The 23,261-nt window shown below is 33.2% G+C and overlaps 1 protein-coding gene across 6 annotated transcripts in view; it reads right to left on the bottom strand.

Annotated features, from left to right (window-relative positions):
* Nucleotides 1–23,261, bottom strand: part of CSMD3 (CUB and Sushi multiple domains 3) — a 1,251,170-nt gene that overhangs the window by 1,003,816 nt on the left and 224,093 nt on the right. For all 6 annotated transcript variants that reach the window (XM_017498748.2, XM_017498749.2, XM_037727955.1 and 3 more), the window contains exon 4: nucleotides 1,086–1,280. In XM_017498748.2, the coding sequence (XP_017354237.1) occupies nucleotides 1,086–1,280 (195 nt within the window). The remainder of the gene's footprint in view (nucleotides 1–1,085; nucleotides 1,281–23,261) is intronic.

Genomic DNA, 23,261 nt, shown 5'->3' on the forward strand with positions numbered 1-23,261 from the left:
GTCTGATTTCCAGGGAGTTGTAGTGCATGCATTTGCAGTTCCATGTTTGGGAGGAAACTACAAAGTAATTTAGGTGAGCAGTTGGACATTCCTACATCCCAGTCATAGAAGAATTACAGAAGCATATGTTTGTTAAGGAAAAAAAGCCCAGAGGAAACAGTGTTGATCTCCACACTTTTTGTAAGCAAAATCCATCCATGTACTTAGCTAATGTTGAACACGTTCTGTTTTCCAATCTTTGTATTTTGAACCTTTGTCCACATTTTTATATTATTGTGTTTTTGCCATAATACAAATAATCTTAATAGTATTCATAGTAAACACAGCATTGTTTTCAAAAATTTCCATGCTTTCTTCAGAGAAAGATTCATAAATTCAGTCAATATTTCTTAAAGCAAAGTAACTTTGATGGCCTAATTAAATTTTTAAACATCATAAACTCCATGTTTTAAATATAAATATGAAAACATAGAAATACACAATGCATGCATAACTATGTATATAGAGATATGTAATTTCCTACCTAATTTCATAAGCAATGTGAAAGAGATAATAGTAAATACTAAAATTTAGCATTTTTCTCTACTTTTCATGTAGTATATGAGATTATCTATTTATCTATCCTTTAGTTTTTGTGGTTTTTTTTTTTTTTTTTTTTTTTTTTTTTTTTTTTTTTTTTTTTNACACAGTCTATCTGTCACCCAAGCTAGAGTGCTGTGGCATGATCTCGGCTCACTTCAGTCTCCACCTTCTGGGTTCAAGTGATACTCCTGCCTCAGACTCCCAAGTAGCCGGGACTACAGGTGTGCACTACAACACTCAGCTAATTTTTTAATTTTTAGTAGAGATAGGTCTTCACCATATTGGACAGGCTGGTCTCAAACACCTGACCTCAAGTAATTCACCCACCTCAGTCTCCCAAAGTGCTGGTATTACGGGCATGAGTCACTAGACTTGGCCTCTCTATTCTTTAGATTCTATAGAAGAAACAGGCACCAAACACATTTTTCAAATATACTGGCGTATCCCAACTCTCAGTTTTAAGTTGTGTCAAACAATCAGTATAAATAAATATTTCTTTTTACCTCTGCAAATAGGAACAGGAAAATCCCACGAGGCTGTATTAACTGAATTGGCTAGGCAAGTGAGCTGAGGGTGGCCATCGAGGATGTATCCAGTTACACAGCTGTATCGGATCTTGTCCCCGACATCGAATCTTGTACCATATAATATGCCTTTGGGGGGAACACCAGGATTTCCACAAGAGCTACTCTGCAATTCTATAGAAAAGGAAAAAAAAGAATTTACAGTTATTTAAATAGTTTATTGTTTTAGATTTATAAAATTATATATGTAGATATAGATAGTATTATTTATTTGGAGAAGAGTCACAGAAAAGGAAATGTCTTCTATTCCAATACATTTGACAGAGAAATATGGGATGGAAACTAAACATTATCACAGAGGTATTATTTGTCATTGTTTATGCTAGAAAGTTTTAGATATTTTATATTGCTTAGTCTTCATAGCATTACTTACAATTTTACTCATAGGTTAATATTTACTCAGATAAGTAAAATTGAGGATAATACCATTCACATGGCTTTTTCAAAGTTATATTCTAATAACGTAGTAATAAGCAAATTCATTTTCTTAATATTATCTTCAGTCCTTTAGTGCTTAATTTTAAATAACGAGCCTAGATAAAATACACATTTTGCATGGAAACCTTTATTTCATTCAAATGAGAAAAATACAGTATAGTAGTAATGGACAATTTTTAAAGTTAGGAAGGGTGAGCTAGAATTCCAGCTCTATTATTTGTTATTAACCTTGAATGTATATTGAGAATTATAATCATAAGTGTAAACAGTTGTAACATTTTAATTTGAACAATAGGCAAAATATATGGAAAATGATATATCAGAATATTTTACCTACCACCTTCTTATTCTATTAATTGGTGCTTAAAACTAACAAAGTATAAAAACATGAGTTTTTTACAGTAATATTCAATTCAGAAAAAAACAATTTCAGACTAAATGAATTAAAAATGTTGAAAATAGCAGAACTTCAAGATTAGAAAGAACTACAGATTATTTTTTCTTATATTGTTTTCTACATTTTTATATTACTGTTATATTACCTTTATACTACAAATAATAATAAAACACTAACAGTAATTAATAAAGTAAAAGTTATTGCAATTTGAGTAAAATCTGTAGTTAGTAGTGTTGTGCTAACATTAATTTCTTAGTTTTGGCCATTTTGCTACAGCTACATAAGTAGTTATATTGAGGGAAGCTAATTAAGACAATATGGGAACTACTCTTCTTGCAAAATAATAAGCTGAAAGTGATGTTGCAATAAACAATACAATATTTTCACATGTGCTTTGATATTTATTTTATTTGTGGAGTTACTAAATTCTATATAATATTACAATGCTAATTGAAATAATTACAAACCATTATAATTTTAAAATATCAATGTCAACATTAAGCAAAAATATTAAAATACAAAATCGTTCACAATATATAGCTGCAGCTATACAAAAACCAATATCACTTATCCACAAAAATTGTAAACAAAGAGGAATTTTTTATCATTTTTAGTGGGCTTATAGCAATTTTGAGAGTATTTTTTAAACTTACATTATTTTTTTATATAAACTTTTCAAAGCAAGTAGAAGAGAAATCACAGATTAATTTCAAGTGTAAGGCCAATTTAATACAGGAAAATATTGAGAGCACGGGACATCCATATATTTTAGAGAGAAAATATTTACTTTGAGTTTTAAAGATGTAGTTATATGTTTCTCCAAACTAGATTAACATTTACTAAATGTAAATGGTTTCAATAAATAGACAATTTTCTTAATAATGCATTCTAAACTTAAATTTGTAAAATATTTAAAATGTCAGTAGTGAGGTTATTTCTAATTTTTTATTCTGTTATTTCTTCAAGACATATGCTATATGAATTTTCAGTAAAACAATAAAAATTTATTATCTGTGAATTTTGATCAACTTTTAAAGAAACACTATGAATAGAACAGTACTTTATTTTTAAATACTTAATTTTTTAAAAAAAATTATTTGATTAATAGATGAGATGTTTACTGCAAGAGACAGTGAGATTGATAAGTTTTGATAAAATGAATAAGAATTCAGTCTCCTGAATATAATAATAACAAAGGAGATACTTTTAATGAAACTACCACTTTTGGCCTTAGAGTTAATCCACTCTCCTTCCTTCCACCCTCTAAAAAATAATTAAGGTCAGGGCTTCAGTTATCATAAAGTTATATGTCTAGGAGTAAAGTAGTTTCCAAATTATGTCACAGGAAGCAACTAGGTGGGGGAATAAAATGAAAGAGAAGAAAGCTCTAAATAGACTCAAAATTAACTTTGATTTAAATGAACAAATAAACGTTACCCAGAATAAAGTACCTAAAGCAAAAATGGAAATCATATCAGGTGAAGCAGTGAATGAATAATAACACTGAATGGAACCTTACTTGATTACCTAATCTCCTGCTTTGTGGCTGAATTATTTCTAAAAGTGATAAAATTTTAGGTTGTTTACAAATGAAACTCAAAGAAGACAATTTTAAAGCATATCTGGCCTTTCCTTTCAGGAAATTCCTGCTGTCATTTGTGCTTGTTTTTTATCTTCATATTTGAGAACAGCTACCCATCATCCTCTATTAACTGAGTAATTCATAAAGACAATTAAAATATTTTACATTCCGGTGTAAGGATCCTGATTCTATAACCATTGCTCATGGATTATATTTTTTGTTTTCTCCCGAACGTTTAATTCAGACTTCACTCTATGCTATGTTCATTTTTAAAGGCAAAGCCAAGTACGATGTATTATTAACTGAAGTATATAAACCACCATCAAAAAAGACTACGTTCCAATTGAACATTCACTTCTTACTTTTAATGTTTTAAAACTAAATAGTGCTGCATATTTAAACTTTTGAATTAAATTTACTTTTAATTAATAAAAAGTTTTAGAAATTGCTAGTTTAGACTGGTTTTTAGATAATGTTTCTGCCAGCCATCCAGAGTTTGAATTTCACCACTGAAAACCAAACACCACATGTTCTCAATTATAAGTGGGGGCTGGACAATGAGAGCACATGGACACAGGGAGGGGAACAACACTTACTGGGGCCTGTTAAGGGAGGGTGGGGGTGCATAGAGCATTAGAGAAAAGAGCAAGAGCTAATGCATGCTGGGCTTAATACCTAGGTGATGGGTTGTTGGGTGCAGCAAACCACCATGGCACACTTTTACCTGTGTAACAAACCTGCATATCCTGTACATGTAGCTGAACTTAAAAAAAATAAAATAAAATATATTTTTTTAAAAAATGAATTACTCAACCATGTCAGTAAAGCAAAATACAAAATAAATATTAGATATATGTTGTAAGTATTTACAGTAAGTGATGATATTGCTTAAAATATATAAAATTGTTAAGGAAAATAGAGATTTATAAATATAATGAAGAATTTTTTGTAATTCATCAGATATACATGCACACTAGACACATCATACTTGTTATCTCACTGTGTTTTTGAAGCAAATAATTACACCTAAGAGCAGAGTTGCTGAATAGACTTTATTTAGTTATCTTCTTTTACCAGATGACAGTAATATATTGATTAAGAGGTTTAGGTGACTAACATAAAATAATTATAGACTCCATAATTGTCTTCTAATATCCCATAATACAAAGATTAAAATGAAAGTGGAGTAGGGGAGGCAGTACTTTAAAACTATTTACCCAATATTCTTGGTTGAGCACTGACTAAATTTGAAAAAATGCATTAATAAATAATAGAAACATACCATGTACTGCAGCCTTATTTGAATTCTAATCTTGGAATCTATGCCATGAGATTATGTCTGTAGAAAAAACAATTACCTAAAGTGGGGAGTTAAGTAAATTGAGATCACTGGAAAATAAGCCCGAAGACTTTGCACTCAGTATATGTCTGAAAATGTCAGAGACCCTTTATGTTAAGTTTACTGCTCTATGGATAACGAATTATTTTGCCTAATTAAAAGCCATTTGGTTTTTGCAGAAATACGTATATTTATCTTCTCACAGTTATTGAGATTATCAGCAAATATGAAGACATTTTGACCACATAAACTATTCTGAAGTGTAAAAGATTTTTGATACAGCAAAATAATTCCTTGGAAAATATACAAAATAATCTTTTAAAAATCCAATTGTATTTAAAGGGGTAGAGTTCAGTGACACTCTTCTATATTAGTTAAAAGGAAAGATAAATTACTTGGTAAGTGACACTGACACTATTTTATTCTTCAGAAGTTTTTAGGAGTTAACCACTAACATTGCTCTATGATGTATACTAGTTAATACTACAACATATCCCTTGCCTTCTGAGTTAACAATTGGAGAATGTCAACCTTGTTGACATTGTTGAGTATCAGCTTTGATAGGCATTTAGGCATTCTTCCACTTATATCTCACAAAACACTTGACATTATGTATAATCCTCTCCATTGTATAGAAAGGAAAACTGAGACTCGGGAAGATTAAGTAACTTGCCAAAGGCCACCCACTAATAAATAGACTTGTGGTTCAAACCTAGGTTTCCTAATGTAAAAGCATTAGACCATTTCACAATTATATACTGCTATCTTTGAAAGGCAGACATTCATTCCACAAGTATTTATTAAGCATCTATCTTCAGCAATGCTCTAGGGATATAGTATTATTACAAAAGGTAGATGTGGCCCTGCCCTCATGCAGTTTATGACTTGGTGGTGACCAAAAGTAATAAATAGTAATTTATAGAATATTAATTGTATTGTTACATGTGGCAGAAAAGAAGCTTATAAGTTATAATAAAGGCATATAATGGAGAAATCTGAATTAGTATTGATTAAGAGGAGATCTGGAAAGGATTTCCTGATAAAGAAAGGCTTTAATTGTGATCCTAAATTGGTAACACATTAGTTTTTATTTGTTCTCTTAAGGGCAGTGAACTAATATATTTGAAATAGAAAAGTTGCCGGTAATCTCAGCACTTTCGGGAGGCCGAGGCAGGTGGATCACCTGAGATCAGGAGTTCAAGACCAGCCTGACCCACATTGTGAGACCCCGTCTCTACTAAAAATAAAAAATTAGCTGGGTGTGTTGGTGTGCACCTATAGTCCCAGCTGAGGCAGGAGAATCACTTGAACCTGGGAGGCGGAGGTTGCAGTGAGCCAAGATTATGTCGCTGCACTTAAGCCTGGGCAACAGAGTGAGACTCCAACTGAAAAAAAAAAAAAAAAAGAGTCAAAGTACTATAATAGTTATTAGGTTTGGCAATACAATGAAAACAGGTTTCACAGAACTGATAGGGTAGAAGCTAGATTGGGAAAAAATGTTTCAAAAAGTTTGATCATTGATGGCTTCAAGCAGTGGATGTATATTCTTTGCATAGGCCCATAAATATGAAAGAGAACTATTTCCTCATTAAATATTTGGTGGTGGGTGCTATCTGCTTTTTAAAAGAGTAATTGAGAGTGAATAATCAAAATACATTCTATAAGTGTACATGTGAGCAGAGATTTTCATAAGCATGTATGATGTAAAGTGTGTAAGTTCACTAATTTAATACTAATTGGATTTGGGTGGGAAAAATTGTGTTAAAAGGGATCATTAAAATTAATTTAAAAAAAACTAGTAGCCAAAACGATGTATGCATATTATTTTAATATGACAATACCAACTGTTTGATAAGATTACATAAAACAATATACGTTAGTCATGTATATTTTTAGGAAATACTCAATATGTGCCAAATATTAACTCAACAAATTGCAATTTTATTATTATAATCAATTAGGCATTTGAGACATCAAAATTAGTTGTGATTATGTTATGATATTCTAGAGGCTGTGTCATATGTATCAAATTTTCATTAAATTCTAATGAACTATGTTAGATTATTCTTGATGTCTTAAAAATTAATAAAAAAATAGTAATTTAGTCAAGGGTAAAAATAATTGCTCCTCTCTAAGTCATAAAGGATATCCAAAGGCAAATCTTAACTTTTGGCAGAAAATTTGTGTAACCAAATTCACAAAAAGTCTCCTATAGATGTCATTGATTTTTTTCATTCTTTTTCATTCTTTTCTCTATTGTTTGGTATCATATATTAAGAATCATTCCTTGGTGAAATGAAATAAAACTCTATTAAGAAATTTAGAAAAACAAGCATGTGATTAATACTAATAAACATATTACAACACCCTCATTCTTAAAAGAAAAAAAAACAGTTTTGGAGCACATAGTTATATGCACATATAGCTGTGAACATAGCTGTGAAAAGCAAAATGTTTCAGAAATTATCAGGAAGAACACCTTACCTTGATAATTGGAATGAAAAATTTAAAACAGGGATAATGGACATCCTGACTACAGAATTACATAATTATTCAGTCAAATAGATGAAGCATGATCCTGCTGAGATCAATTAACAATGCTTTAAAACATTGCAAAATTATATCTACTAAGGGAAGTAAAATCAAGTTGTTTGTGCTTCTTAGAGAAAATCAATCTCAGAGTTTATTTCCCAGATGATTAAAAATAATTTAGGAGAGCATAACATCAAGCAGAAACAAAATGTTTTGCACGTAGTACCCCTCATCCTGAGATTTTCAAACACCTAACAAACAAATCCATTTTCCAAATTTGTTAGTGATACAAAATGTTCTTTGTTACCAATACTGAACCATTTCATTCACAAGGGACATAAAGGGTGTAGTTGAGAATTTACGTGGGGAATTCAGTTTGAGCAAACATTTTGTGAACTTTTGAATAACTTATTGCATCTATCACATCCTCATGGTCTTTTCTTTCAGTACATATAACTGAATGAAATTTATTTCTGTATACATTTACTTCCTCCTTTTAAGAACAGGGACTCTAGTTCATCTTTGTATCAAGAATTAAGCACATTGTGCTGTCGGCAAGCAAAAAAGAATTAAACTAATTGAATTATCTCCTTTAGTAGAAAAATTTGAAAGTTAATTATCACACAGAGCTCATAGCATTAAATGTTTTAATATAAAACATTAGAGTAGAATATGTAGCATAGAAGAGAGCTGTAACAATAGCATGAATTAAACTCATTATAATAAGCACTGGATCACGTTGGCAACATGTGATTTTGTACGAGTCAAATTACATAGGTGATTCGGTTCTGTTACTCTGTGAAAATGCATTCACTTCTGTAAGCCATTTCCTTAATTTATAAGCTAGAGTCATGTCACAGACCTCACTGGGATGCTGAAGATGTTGGAAACACGAGGCGACGTTTGCCATTTGGAAAGTCATCCTGAAACTTCAAAAAGGCTCAGAGTTGCTGAACAAAAGGACAATTGTTATATGTTATTTGTTATTATTTGTTAGTTATTATTTTAACTTATTGAAAGGGAATCCAAATAAATTACTGGCTACTAGAAAAGAAAAAAGAGCAAGATGGTACTATCTTAACTGGTCCGCCTAAAAGGAAAATGGATTACTAGACTGATTTTAGGAAAGAATGAACATTGATTAAAATGTATTACAAGAAGTAGAAGCAAGGACTATGTCATTTAACAAAAATGTTTAGAAAGGTCCTAGGGCAGGATGGATATATTTTAAAGGGAAGAAAGTATGAAGTAGTAGAAATGTTAGTGTAAAACCAAACACATAAAAATTTATTCTATATAGGTAATTTCATTCTCTTTCCATGTTGTGGATACAGATAGGCTCTACTGGCACTACAGAAAAACATTTGAGTGTTAGGTGTAGATTTATGGTTAAATACAAGATAGAAAATTTTTTGCACCATATACAAGGACTAGCCATTAGTTATGTTGACCCATGAATAAGAGGTAATTCCCATTCGATTGGAAATGTCTGTGCCATTGTATTGGCTAAATAAATTTGATCACCCAAAATGAATTTACAAAACAATATTATAGTTTTGTTTTGTAAACTCTATAACTACCATTGTATTAACATAGTTGGGTAAAAGGATCATAAAATATAAAAATTTGTGACTATTAGAAGCTAACGCTGTTGTACATAGCTACCAGAATATTACCAAAACCAAAGAAATACAAATATAAAAAGGAGGCATATTAGCAGCCATACTCACTTTAAAGTTTCTGAGCATGGAATAATGTTGCATCTGGCATTTGGTAGCATTTGATAGTTTGATTCAGAATAATAGAAAAATATGAATAGACTCTCCTCTGACAGAATTGGGACAAGTATCTGTGTAAAGACTTTTGGATAAAGGTAATTTAATTCTTTAAAAAGATGTGTTAAGCTGATCATGGATGATTTACTAGATTATATATTCATCAAATATGATGACTGAGAAATGACACTATATTTTAGCAATTAATCCATCACCAAATAATTATTGAAGCCTGAGGCACAAATGTCAAATGGATATAAAATATGACACCATTTGCATCTTGTCAAAGCATAACTCAAGTTGGAAAAATAAGACATATATGGTAATGACCTAGAAATTAAAAAATAAAACTGATCTTGTAAGCTGATTTTTAAAAAAACAAATTTAACTATTATATACACACACTAAAAGAAGACTATTTTATGAAATGAGATAAGTAAGTTTTTAGTTGGAGAGGATTCAGAAGAGTCAAATCATATGAATAAGACCCATAGAGACGAATGTCCAAGATGTGTTCAGGAGCAATATGCAGAATCGGTTGGTTTTAATGGGTTGGTTTGACTAGGTTGATACATATGAGGAAGCAAAGAATGTAACTTCAGAAAAGAATTCTATAGTTGCACTTTCGAAAGACCTGAAATTAGCTGTTTTAGGGTCAATGCTAAGCTGCTGCTGCTGTCAAATAAAAAAGAAAAAGAAAACCCCACAATGAATTGGCTTAAATAAGACAGCAGTTATTTCCCTTTATGTGACTCTCTGATTGCTCTAGGCTGGGAGAGATTGGACTGTGCCCTCAGGCAATCAGGGACTTAGTTTTTTTTCCCCCCATCTTGCTACTCTATCCTCCCCTAGGGCATTGCCTTTGTCCTTTGTCTGCAAGGAGAAGCAGGGTTGCTGCAAATGTTGAATTCCAGGCTACTATGAGTTGAATGAGATGTTAGGGGAAAAACAACAATAACAACATCACTTCCCTCCCTTCCTTCCACTGCTGACAAAATCCTTTCTCATTACTACATCCTGTGCAAATTCTAGATTTTCTGGGAGATGCACAGCAGTTTTGTTGTTGTTATCATTTTTCTATCAAGGCCCACTATAGTTCCTCATGGAGCAGAGGCCTAGTAAAGCAGAAAATAGATGGTTACAATACATAACCCCATGTGGATAAGCAAATAGAGGGGAATATTCCACAGTTAAAGAGCATGTCCATGCATAGATCCTGTCGGACAGAGATTCTGAAGCAGTTCCTGCCCTGTCAGACCCTAGTCCTGATCTCTAGGAGGTGCTTCTTTGTCCTGCATCCTGTGTTGTCCCCTGGCATTTTCTTCTGCCTAGTTCTTTCTTATCCACATTCTCTGTGCTAAAATTTGAATTGGGTGTTGAAGAGTAAAACTATCTTTGGGAGTGCTTTGAGCTTATATCCTACCTCTGCTAATGCAAGTTTGGTGCTTGAAAATTGCCTTAGGGATTGACAACCACAGAGTTTTGCAGATGACTCATATAATTTATTTGGCTAAAACTGCCTCTGAAAAGTTACTAAGAATTAATTTATTTGCTTCCAGGTATTTTCTGGTGCCAGGGAATAGTCTTCTCAACCCCCAACTTGTTCAAACCATGGCTTTCATTGCCTTTATCATTGGAGCTACCTGCTGGTGATCTGAAACAATAAGCTTGGACAGAAATGCAACATTCCTTCTCTGATCTTTGGCCTCAAGGCTGCCTCCATCCTTAGACTTAGAAACTTACAAAATATTCTGATAAACCTTCTTATCCCCTGTTATACAGAAGAAGTTGGTTTTTCCAACCCATAACTACCCAGAATTTAGACTATTTTATTCATTCTTTTTTTGAAAATGGTCAATTTATGCCTGAGCTTTATACATAACGTCTTGTTCACATTTTGGGGGTACATGTGATACTTTGATACTATATTCATACAAGGTGTAATAATTGAATCAGGGTAATTGGGTGTGTGTGTGTGTGTGTGTGTGTGTGTGTGTAAAAGCCAAGTCAAACTGTGTTTTTCCTCTACTTTCACCACCACAACAACAACAATTGGCACAGAAAACTTCTGTGACCACCAAGCAAGCAATCAATTTTGCAGTGGACAACAATTTGGTGTTCCCCAATTCAGTTCTGATACTGTCTACCTGGCAATAGTATCATCTCACAGGTTGAGGGCTTAATCCCCAAGACTGAACCCGCCAGGCACCAGACAAAAGTCTGGGCCTCTGGAAAGTTTGCCTGAAAGTTTCCAGTGGCGTTTTCACTAGGGAGACTTACAGAACTCAAGAATTCACTTACTTAAGTTTACCAGTTAATTACATAAGATATTAAAAGGATGCAGATGAAGAGATGCATAAGGTGAGATATGGAAAGGTACACAGAGCTTTCATTCCCTCCCTGAGAGCACCACCCTTCAGGAACCTCCAGGTGTTTAGCTATCTGGAAGCACTTCATGCTTCATTCTTTTGAGGTTTTTATGGAGGCTTTATTAAAGAAGCATGATTGATTGAACCAATGGTCATTGGTAATCAACTTAACCTTCAGACCCTCTCCTCTCCCTGAAGGCCAAAAATCTCAACCCTCTACTCATGTCTTGGTCTTTTGGGTGGTCAAGTTACCTAGTACTTGCCAACCATCAATAAATATATTAGCATACAAAAATATAATCACTTTGGAGTTTCTAAGGATTTTATGAGTTACATGCCAGAAAACGATGCCAAAGATCAAATATATATTTCATAATATTAGAGTCCATCCCTGGTCTTTGAACCCAGATGCCTTACATCAAAAAACATGTGACTCAAAAGTTACGGCCAGACCACTAGAATTCCAGTTTATCATTTATAAATGGCTTAGTCTATCATATTGTATGAATGTTTGCTTGAGTGAGGTCACTCAAATGCAGGCTTTAGTTCAAACTTATCAGCTTCTGAAAGCAAATGTGGCTTCCACACACCTATAGCTTCACCCTTTCAGACATGTGGTATAATTCAGCTAAGGGACAATGTCTTCTCTAGCTCTGAATTTCCTTCAAGTTGTTAAGTAATATTAGGTTTCTCTCAATTTATAACCCATTCATTTATTCCATAACCTTCCAGTTACTATATCTCCTTTTTTCCATCAATGTTCAAACTTTTTTCACCTTTGGAAGGAATATTAGAATCATCACTGTGCTTGTCTAGACTGCAGGCAGCAATACTACTGGGTAGCAAGTACTTCCACAGCAGTTCATTTCAACACTTATCTAGGGTATGGTTACATAGGTCAGAACTATAGGGCCATTTTTAACACCAGGCAATACAGGCAATATAGCTGCATTCACTGTTAACTTAAATTTTGCCTGATTGTAAAGGCACAACACATCCCTATCAGGCACTTAGGAATTCTGGCAGAAGGTTCTTTTTTTTTTTTTTTTTTTAGAATTCATTCTGTTTCCAGCACTTGGATTTGTAACCCTGGTTCTAGGACTATTGTACCAAGTAGGGAAAGGAGGAAAAAAAGTTGAGGTGATGTGGGAAGAAAGAAAAGGAAAACTAGAATCATATAATCATTAAACTGGCTTACTCCTCCTTTGGCAAGAATCACATAGTCATACCAGTATCCTTCCCCATCCCTGTTTCCAAAATCAACCAAAAAAAAAAAATGAGGAAAAACTAGTAGGGAAACTCCTTTAGTCCCCACTCATGTTGAGTATTAGCACACATCCATGAAGGCGTGTAAGCCAGACCTTCGTGCTTTCATCTCCCACTGTTTTAGACAATGAATGCTTTAATGTCCAATTCACTTTTCCATTAATCTTTCTCTGAGGAGGATATATTGTTGCCCATTGTTAAAAATTATGGGCTGTATAGTATGTTTCTTGGTCTGAAGAAATGAAAGTCAGATATCCAAATCTGTATCTTTTGTTGTTGCTGTTGTTGTTGTTTTTGTGTGTGTGTGTGTTTTAATAGCACTTGGCATTTGCATCTTTCACAGGAAAAGCAAAACCCAGTCCACAGTCAGTGTCTATTACTGTCAAGACCCATTTGTATCTTCCCAGGTATACCAGCATCTGTCTCACTTGCAAGCTATGTTCAGGACTTCCCACCAGGGAATCTACCCCATATCTGTCAGCACTCTGTCTCTCTCGCTCACATACAAAACCATTCTTATTGACATCATGTGCCTGAGAAGGTATAAAAGGAGCCTGAACAAATTCAGCATTGCTGCATCCACTCATTTCATGAACCCAAGTAGCCCTCAGGAGAGCACCCTGGGATATTTGCTTGTCAATTCCAGTCACTTTCAAAACGGGAAAAGGTTCTTCTGATGGCCAATATGTTCTACTCAATATACAGCTCAAATTTCCAAAGGACTCTGCCCCATGTGGGCATCCTTTTGATAAGCCAGATTTCTATTGCCCTTCTCCCTGACCATATGGCTAGGCCATTGTCCACTACCCACAAGTTAGTAAAAACTCACACAGGATGTTCTACCACGATTCAATTTTTCCATTACTGATGGGAAAACAACATTTAATTCACCCCACCAAGCTGATTTGTTTTTACCTTCTTTTGTCAGAGTACCAGCCTTTCAAACAGGATGTTGTCCATTTACCTTTGAACCACAATCTATAAATCAAGCAGCCTTTTATTCGTCAATTGAGAGCAATTTATAGGGCACTTTCCAATTGTCCATAGAACCCGGCACCTCCTCACACAGTCCAGAATCAGTCCTAGTGGAAAAGAGGCTCCCTTCTTATCAGTGTTCTCTCTTTGTCTTCTCCAGGTAGGGCGTGACCCTGTATAAACCATTTCCATTGTATTATGGAACTCTTCTGAGCACTGCTACATGGTAATTAGAATGTACTCTGACATCACTTAAGACAGCGCAGGCATTTCAGGTGTCAAGATCATTTTATGTCTTTTGGTCATATGGATAGCTTTATTTAACATTCCATAACAAGGCAGGAAGTGCCCCTCAAGTCAAAAATTTCTAGGCCAAAGACTTTGTAGTTGTTGCTGAGAGAAGCACACAGGCTTTCCCTATGAGTCCCAGTACAAACACTCTGTAGAGGGCTAGAAAATGAAGAATGTGTCTCTACCAGCACTTCAGCTTCTACTTTACACTGTGTGTGCTTAGGCTATCTTACTGGTTCCCAGGGGCATTTTAAATTAATATTAGTTGAAGAGTGGACTTACATGCCTCTGTTTTACAGAACTAGGTGGGGAACATCAGTTATATATAGTACTTATTCTCATAAATGAGATTCTGTCTGTGGGCTGGGGGCGGGGCGCTGTTAGTAGGAACCTGTTTCACTTTCCTGGGAGATTTTTTTTTTTTCTTCTTTTCCTTTTTCACCCAATAAATTCCATTCCCCTCAACCTTCAATGTGTCTGCATTCCTAATCCTTCCTGGTCATGTGATGGGAATCCAGTTTTAGCTGAACTAAGGAGCAAAGTTCTACATCAAGGAGACTACTACCCTGAGACCACCACTGGAGTTTACTTGAAGTCATTGTCACCTCATCACCAACCTCTGAACTGTGAAAATAGACAAATAGACTGGAAAAAATAACAACCTAAAATTGTAATTGGATCAAGGAGCTGTAACAACAGGTGACAAATGTGACCACTCTGTTTTATTCACTTAAAGCTGGAAAATACTGGAAATTACTGTAATTAAATTGCAACACTGATAATGAAATCAACAGGCAGAATCTGCAGGAAGATTGTGCACACAAATTTCATGTTTCATTTTTATACGAGTTTAAGTGTTTGGTTCACATCGACAACAAGAGAGCCTCAGAAATGTAGTTGAGTTTCTCATTTTTTTCTCTAACATTTTTAAAGAGAAAGAGGGTGAAATGGACATTAATAGAATTTATTCAATCACCCCACCTAACATGTACGTAACTCCCCTTCATTCTATTTCAGTTCGAAGGTTAACTATCCTTAAACACCCCTACACAATTCTTCTGTGTCGATAAAAGGAATTCCAATTCCTCAACTGATGATCATGATCCTACATACCTACACAATCCTACCCCTTTATACTTCTCCAAAATCGCCTTATGCTTGTCTAGTCACGTGCTCTATTTAGGTCAAATATTCACTGCTTCCCAATATGTTTTATGTATTCTTGCTTCACAGGTTTGCTTACACTATTTTAAATATCTTCACATTTATTCTTTGCCTATCCAGATATTTCCATTCTTCAAGATCTAAACAAATTCCCACCTTTTCCATGAAGTCTTTCCAAACTCTTCAGTCCATTGTTATTACCTTCACACCAGAAGCAATAATTTTTATTTTCTATTATATTCATTGGCCACTTGCTCAAAAGTCTTCAGACTTATCATTTTGCCTTTTATTACTTCTTTTCAGTTCTACATGTTTCTTTAATTCATAAACACTTTGTCTATTCAATTGACTTTTGGCCATAATCAAGTCAGATATTACACTTTTAATGTGCATCTTTTAAAATGCAGACTCTTCAACTCAGATATGCTACGCTCTTGATATTTATTTGGCTAAAAATTCTTTTAATTCAAAGAAAAATTTGGGTGATAGGAAAATATGAGAAATCTTGTATTCTGGATTGAAGCAAAGTACAATAATCCTTATGCCAGCAGCAATAGTGGGCAATTGGAAACCATGGCCATGAGAGTTTCCTTTTATGACAAGGAGTACAATAAATCTTGATTATTTGGCCCTTCAAGAGTAATGCTCAACCTTTCCTCCCTACAGGGATAATTCTAAAAGTATGGGAGAAAATTAAAAACAAATAAAAGGGCTTGTTCCAGTTGGTATGCCTTATTGCAGTTGACCTTATCATTAGACAATGAAATATAGTGATAAAGACTTCATTAATATAATCAAATAAACCTGTCTTTGAATCCTATCTCTACCATGTACCATTAGCATGTGGAAGTGAGACTACTAATACTTCAGTCTCTTCTCTGGTACCATCTTTATTACTGAGATTTATTTGGGTTACTTAAATTAATAGGAACTCACTGATTTTAACTATGTTGTGAGTTTCTTAATATCATCACATTCTAATCTTTATTTAATGGTCACTGGTTCATAATGAAAAGATAATCATTTGTGCATAAACTCATTTTCCTCAGAAAATATGTATTTATGAGGCTTGAGTTTATTGAATATGTCTGATTTCATTCCATTTATACCACATTACATTTAACAATGGCAAAGGTTTCCCAATGACGCATTTAAATCATTATTCAGTTCATTTATCTTCACCGAGATCTTAACATTTAGAATATATTTTACCTTTTTAAGCATTACACCTACTAATCATGCTAACTAGCTTTGTTACTCATTGTAGTTCATGGTACAATACAATGAGAATTGCTTCACCAAAACTATGAAAATCTAATTGAAACCAATTATGACAATCATCTCTGTGTTCAATTGCTTGCATTAACCCTTTTCCTCATGCTATACGGTCAAACTGCAGACAATTTTTCCTGATGTGACCTATCCAATTGTATTTCAGGCTTTATTCAGTGAGCAAGCATACTTCATATTAAAATTCAGAGGAATTTTGCATGGATTGAGTGAGAACTGGAGTTATTAGGATTGTAATATGAATTTAAGTGAGAATTAAGTATTATTGGACCTTCTTATTTTAATTAAGTACCAAAACACTCTTAATCATGCATATAATTAAATTTAAGGGGAAGCATATTGTGTGCTAATTGCCTTTGATTATTAATAATATGCTTATTTATGCATGCAAACTCTATAATGGTATATGTCTCCAAACTGTTTCTGAATGACAGTAACTGAGTTCTGCATAATAAAACTATTAATGAAATGGAATCTTGCAAGAAATGTCAGACAGGGAAAATAGCTCAGACTTCAGAACTCTTCTCTAAATTTTCCTGTAGAAAAATCAGAGCAAGTCACATGAACTCACATAGGAGAACATCAATAATTATATACTACTTCCTTTTTGCATTCATGTTTTGTTTTCTAGGATAATATAGTTTAGAAACACTTTACTGAAGTGTAAAGAATTCTTGTGTGTAAAAACATAATTGTCTTTATTTTAGCCTTTAAAATAATATGTGTTTTTTAATTTTGCCATTATAAGATTTTAGAAATGACTCTTTGTATGCCATAAATTTATATATTTTTCTTTTATTCATTTATTTACTTATTAGGTTTGTTCAAAAGTAATCTTGGTTTCTGACACTGAAAATAATAATAAAAAATGCAATTACTTTTGCACCAACCTAATGATATTACCTAACCGTCACTTAATTTATTAAACACCTACTGAATGCCATAAATTGGTCTTCAAAGATACGGCATTGAACAATATATACTCCTTTTCTCACAGAGCTTGTGAGGTAAACTTGTGAGCAGGTGGTGGCGAGGAAACCTAGATAACAAATACAATAACACATGTAATATTTATTTCCTACGTTATTAGATAATAATAAATGTTAAAGAGAAATATAAAGTAAGGAAGTGTAATGGAAAGTCTGATAAAACATTTCAGGAGGACAGAACTGCAGGTGCAAACACCTTGACACATAGAATACACGGAGCATTCATGGAATGGCAAGAGTCCACTTGTGGTGCAATGGACTGACTGAGGGAGAAACTGAAAAGCAGTGAAATCAGAGTACTGAAACAAGGCTAGAGAGTAAGACTTTGAAGCCATCTAAGTATCTTTTCAACTCATTTAATTGATTCTACCTGTGTCTCTTAAAACATATGTCTATGACAATGTTTTTAGCATTGTTTTCTTACAGTGGAAAAGAAAGATATACTCTCTTTTTCATCATGCCAAACTATGATCTCCCCCATACTCTTCCCATGATTTTTGTTGAAGCTGTGAATGTTAACATCACAACTGTGTATATGCTATTCTTAGCAAAGGTTTTCCTTGTTATGATTACTTTCGTTTCTGAATGTTTGTTTTCCGTGACGTTAATAATTTCATCTGTTACTTTTTTTATTTCATATTGGGTATAACCATAACTTAAACTCTGCCAATTGTTTAAATCTCCTTCCAACAGATTTAGATATATTAGGCATTCAACTTCAACTTCTTAAAGAAAATTTTCAGCACATTTTAATCTTCTCCATCTGGACATTTGTTTCTATTACCAGAAAGTGTTCTTAATATTCCATTAAACTTTCTTCTTAGTTGGATATTTTATTTTCTATATATCCAGTGTCCTCTTTCTTTATTATAGAGAAACACCAGCAACTTCCTGAGCATGAGTGTTTAAGAGATAAATAATCCATGTCTGTATACATCTTCATACCATTCTCAAATTCCATCTTAATCTCTACGGGTATAGAAATTGTTTTTCAACTTTTATTTTGGATTCAGAGGGTAAATGTGCAGGTTTGTTACATGGGTATATGTGTGATACTGACATTTGGGGTACAGTTACTGAGCATAGTACCCAATAAGCAATTTTTTAGCCCACATCCTCCCTCTTTCCTTCTCAGACCCAGAAGTCCCCAGTGTCCATTATTTCTGTCTTTATATCCATGTCTATTCAGTGATTAGCTCCGCTTGTGAGAACATATGATATTTGGTTTTCTGTTCCCATGTTAATTTGCTTAGGATAATAGTCTCCAGCTTCATCTCCATGTTGCTGCAAAAAACATGATTTCATTATTTTTTATGGCTGCGTAGTAGTCCATGGTGTATATGTATCACATTTTCTTTATCTGTTCTGGTGTTGATGGGCGCCTAGGTTGATCCCATGTCTTTCTATTGTGAATAGTGCAGCAGTGAACATGTAAGTGTGTGTGTGTTTTGGTATACTGATTTATTTTCCTTTGAGTGTATACCCAGTAACGACATTACTGGGTCAAATGGAAGTTCTAAGTTCTTTGAGAACTCTCTAAACTACTTTCCACCATGGCTAAGCTAGTTGGCATTCCCTCCAATGTATATGATCACTTATTTTCTGAAGCATTGCCAGCATCTGTTATTTCTTGGCTTTTTAATAACTGCCATTCTGACTAGTGTAAGATGGTATATCATTGTGGGTTTGATTTGCATTTCTTTGATAATTAGTGATGATGAGCAATTTTTTCATGTTTGTTTGCCACTTTTCTATCTTTTGAGAAGTGTCTGTGTCTTTTGCCTATTTTTAATTGATTTATTATTATTTTTTGCATGTTGATGCATTTAACTTCCTCGTAGATTTTGGATATTCAATATTTGCCAGATTCATAGTTTGGAAACCATGAACATTAGGATTTGGAAGGCAAGGCTCTGTGCTAATGTTGATGTTTTAAAAATCAAATCCATTCTGAATTCTCGCACTTTGAATTTGAGCTACTTATTTCTCTTGCTAAAAAATCTATGTATCTTCTTATAGTTCAGAGTTTTTTGATATTTGATAATGAAGACATTATTTTCATAAATTGTTTTAGATACTTGTTGAGTCTAAAACCTTTTCAATTTCCTTTCACTATAGAATTTCCTTTCAATAGAAAATTCTTGCCCTCTGCTTTATAAAAAAGTTCTTTATTTGTTTAGGTAATTTCTTCCCTTAAACTTATTCATGTATCTTTCAAAAATGCCTATTTTATGAAGAATTTTATGGACTTAAATTACTACTGCTACTGCTACCACTTTTTCTCCTTTTTCTATTTCTATTTCCTGTAACTCTGACATTTTTCTCTCCCTTATGAAAATCTTCTTCAATGTTAACATTAAACCCTTTTGAGTATTTCATATACATATATGTATTTTTTATTTCCAAGAGGTTTCCTTTGTTCTTTTTCTATAGAATTGTGTTCATGTTTTATATCTTTTAGAGAACAATTGTACTAGGTTTGTTTGCTCATTTTAGAAGTTTTCTTCTCTTCTTGTAGTCCCCCTTCTTTTTTTTCCAATTTTTTGATTTTATTTGTTTTGGACTTTATCTTCTATGCTAGAGAACTCCTTCAGAAGTCAGATGATTTTTGTTTAGTATTTATAAGTAGTTAAGTAAAACACTGAATAAATGTTCTGAGTTCAAATGTGGCATTTGATAGACTTGTACTTTACTATGTAGTGATTGTCTTGATCGTTTTCTTAAGAGACCCATTATATCAGCATGTCTTTCCTATTGAACTGCTTATAGTCTAAGTAAAAGAATTCTCAGTTACCTGCTTAGAGAGTACTGACCTAACTGACAATTTTCTGAGTTAAGTGGTGAAAAATGTGCGCGGAGCATGTGTCAATATTTTGCATGGAAACATTTACTTGTTCCATTTGTATTTGTATCGTGCCTCTCTTTTCAGTTGTATCTGAGACCCACCATTCTGAGATTGTTTTACCCCTTCAGAGAAAAGACCTCCAATATTCATCTGAGGTAGAAAATGGGAAGTTGCCTAGCTGCATGTTTCTGGTCCTTTTTATTGCTTCTTGATTGAATTTTGAAGCAATCTTCCTGCTTTAAGCATGACTTTTACTGCCTCCTTTAGAGGTTCTTGATGCCACCAATTCATTAGACTTCTGGGAATTCTGAGATATAAATTGAATTGCTTCTTAGTTTTTCCTGCTAGTGACTTAAGATTCAACCTTCCAGTGACCTCTATGTCTGTTACTACTGCTTCTTTTGATTACCAGCTTCCAAAGTATTGTTTGTTTGGTTTTAATTCTCTCCCATTATCTATATTCTTATGCATTTGTGCCATTTAAAAACAGTTTGATATTTGAGATGGGTTTCAGGAGACAGTAATAGACCATGTGTTTCCTCTTTTATCTAAACACAAGACTCTATATATATCACTTGCATTAATGAACTATGATGTGGACATCACATTAAATATATTGTAAGTTGGTTACTGACAGTTGAAAGCTCTATGTAATCTTAAGTCTGTAAGAATATTTCTTGTGACATATGAAATTTTGTTTATGAGTTAGTATGCGATATTTATAAAAGTACACACAGATGATATTTTAGAAGATTTGGAGTTATTGTTTAGGAAATGTATTGGATATTCCTGTAAATAAGATTCATTTTAATTTAAATTAACTTCAGTGTACACACAGTTTCATCTTCTGTGTCTAAGCAATATAGAACAACATGAACATTGTAGAATTGAAGGTCTTAATTTCCATAAATTGAAAGAATATAAAACTTTATATTTTCCCAAAGACCAATTGTCTTTGGTATAAGAAAAACTTATACCAAAATTGCACATTATTTTAAACATGTTCATATCCACAGGTGTTTAATGTGATAAAACAATAGGGGACACAGCCATGCTGCCTTTGAGTTACTATACTAAAAACTTAATTATTCTATAGTTATGGATAAAACTACATAGTGAAATATACAAGATGTATTGCTATAATATGAAACTAAATGTCATTGTCAGTAATGCTGCATATTTTTGAAATGACTGATCAATTAATTTGTTCCAATTGTTAATACGACATATTGCTTTAACATACGGAATGTACTCAAGAAACAAGTAAATGAAGTTAAAAAAGAGGAGAAGAAAGGAATGAATAGCTAGAGCACAGAGGATTTTTAGAGCAGCAAAACCTATTTTATATGAAACTATGATGGTAGATATATATTGTACATTTATCAAAAGCCAGAGAATGTACAACACCAAGAGTAAACTCTAAAGTAAACTATAGGCCTTGAGTGATAATGATTTGTCAATGTAAATTTATCAATAGTAACAAAAGTGTCATTCTGATATAGGAAGCTAACCCTGGAAAGCATGGTAGTGTGTGGGGGAACAAGATGAAAAGTTCCTGTATTTTCTGCTCAATTTTGCTATTGAGCCTAAAATTGCTCTGAAAAGTAAAGTCTTTTAAATTTTTCAAAAAGAAACTAAACATAATAGTTAATATGGATACAGTAAATTTTAATAAGCCTCCATAATCTTAATCCTGCTATAATCTTTCACAGTGGCCTATACATAGCTTGCAAGCAAGTAGCTTTCATATTGTTTGACTGAGCTAAGAAAGATACTTATTATATATTTTATTAAAGTGTTGGCAACTTACTGCATATTTCAGTAAAGTGCTGGCATAGGTAATAGAACCTTCCTCCATCTTCAGTTGCCCCTGATCTCTTCCATCTCCTTTTCTTAAACTGTTCTAGTCCCCACACTTAATTACAGTCATTCATTGTGCCTCTACCTCACTGACATCAAGAAATCCATGACATTTAATGATTATCCTTATATAGTTTTTTATATTATCTCTGTAAAAGCAAGTTATTGAGCTATTTTTTCTCCTTTTTTAAAAAAAGCACTCCGTACTGAAAATGATTTCCCATGACACTCCCATTACCCTACTGCAAGCACTTTTTTTCAAGCTTCAGGCACTTGTTAACGACCTTTGTATTTCAGGAAATATATGAGATTTTGAAGTCTCTAGAATGGAAACAGGCTATTGAAAGAGCTGAGATCTAGAACCCTTGGTATTACAGCTCAGAAAAAAGGTGTTTTGAAACAGATCCTTCAAATGAAATAGGTAGGCTAGGAAAAATAATAATCTCTGTGTTGATTATGATTTTCTTTATTAAGAATGCCAGAGAAAATACAAGTCCAGTTAATTGTGAATTTCAGATAAATATTTAATATAAGCATATCTCAAGCATTGCTAGAATTTTCTGTATTTTTATTGCTAAATCCAGCAACAATAATTTTTGGGATGCTGTATAAATGAAAGAGGAGGGTTCTCTAATGTACACTAGACTGCATTTCTTGCCATCATGATGAGGAAGACCCTAATGCTAAGTAAAAGTTAAATAAATATATTGATAGATAATTAACTTCTACTCAGATCTATATCTATATATATTTAATTTTTATGCAAATATATATATATATATATATATATATATAATTCATATCCTATACACACACACACACACATATAGTGTTCAGTGTTAAGGGTTTTGGAACAAATCCATATCTACCTCTTTTCTTTCACTTCCTCTCAGAGGACAAATGGGACATCCTTCTCAAACAGATATGAGAGAACAACTTATAGTGTGAGGAAAGGTATCATCCTTGCCAAATACTTTCAGTTC

Source organism: Cebus imitator, unplaced genomic scaffold (assembly GCF_001604975.1).
Source record: "Cebus imitator isolate Cc_AM_T3 unplaced genomic scaffold, Cebus_imitator-1.0 Scaffold250, whole genome shotgun sequence".
NCBI lineage: Eukaryota > Metazoa > Chordata > Mammalia > Primates > Cebidae > Cebus > Cebus imitator.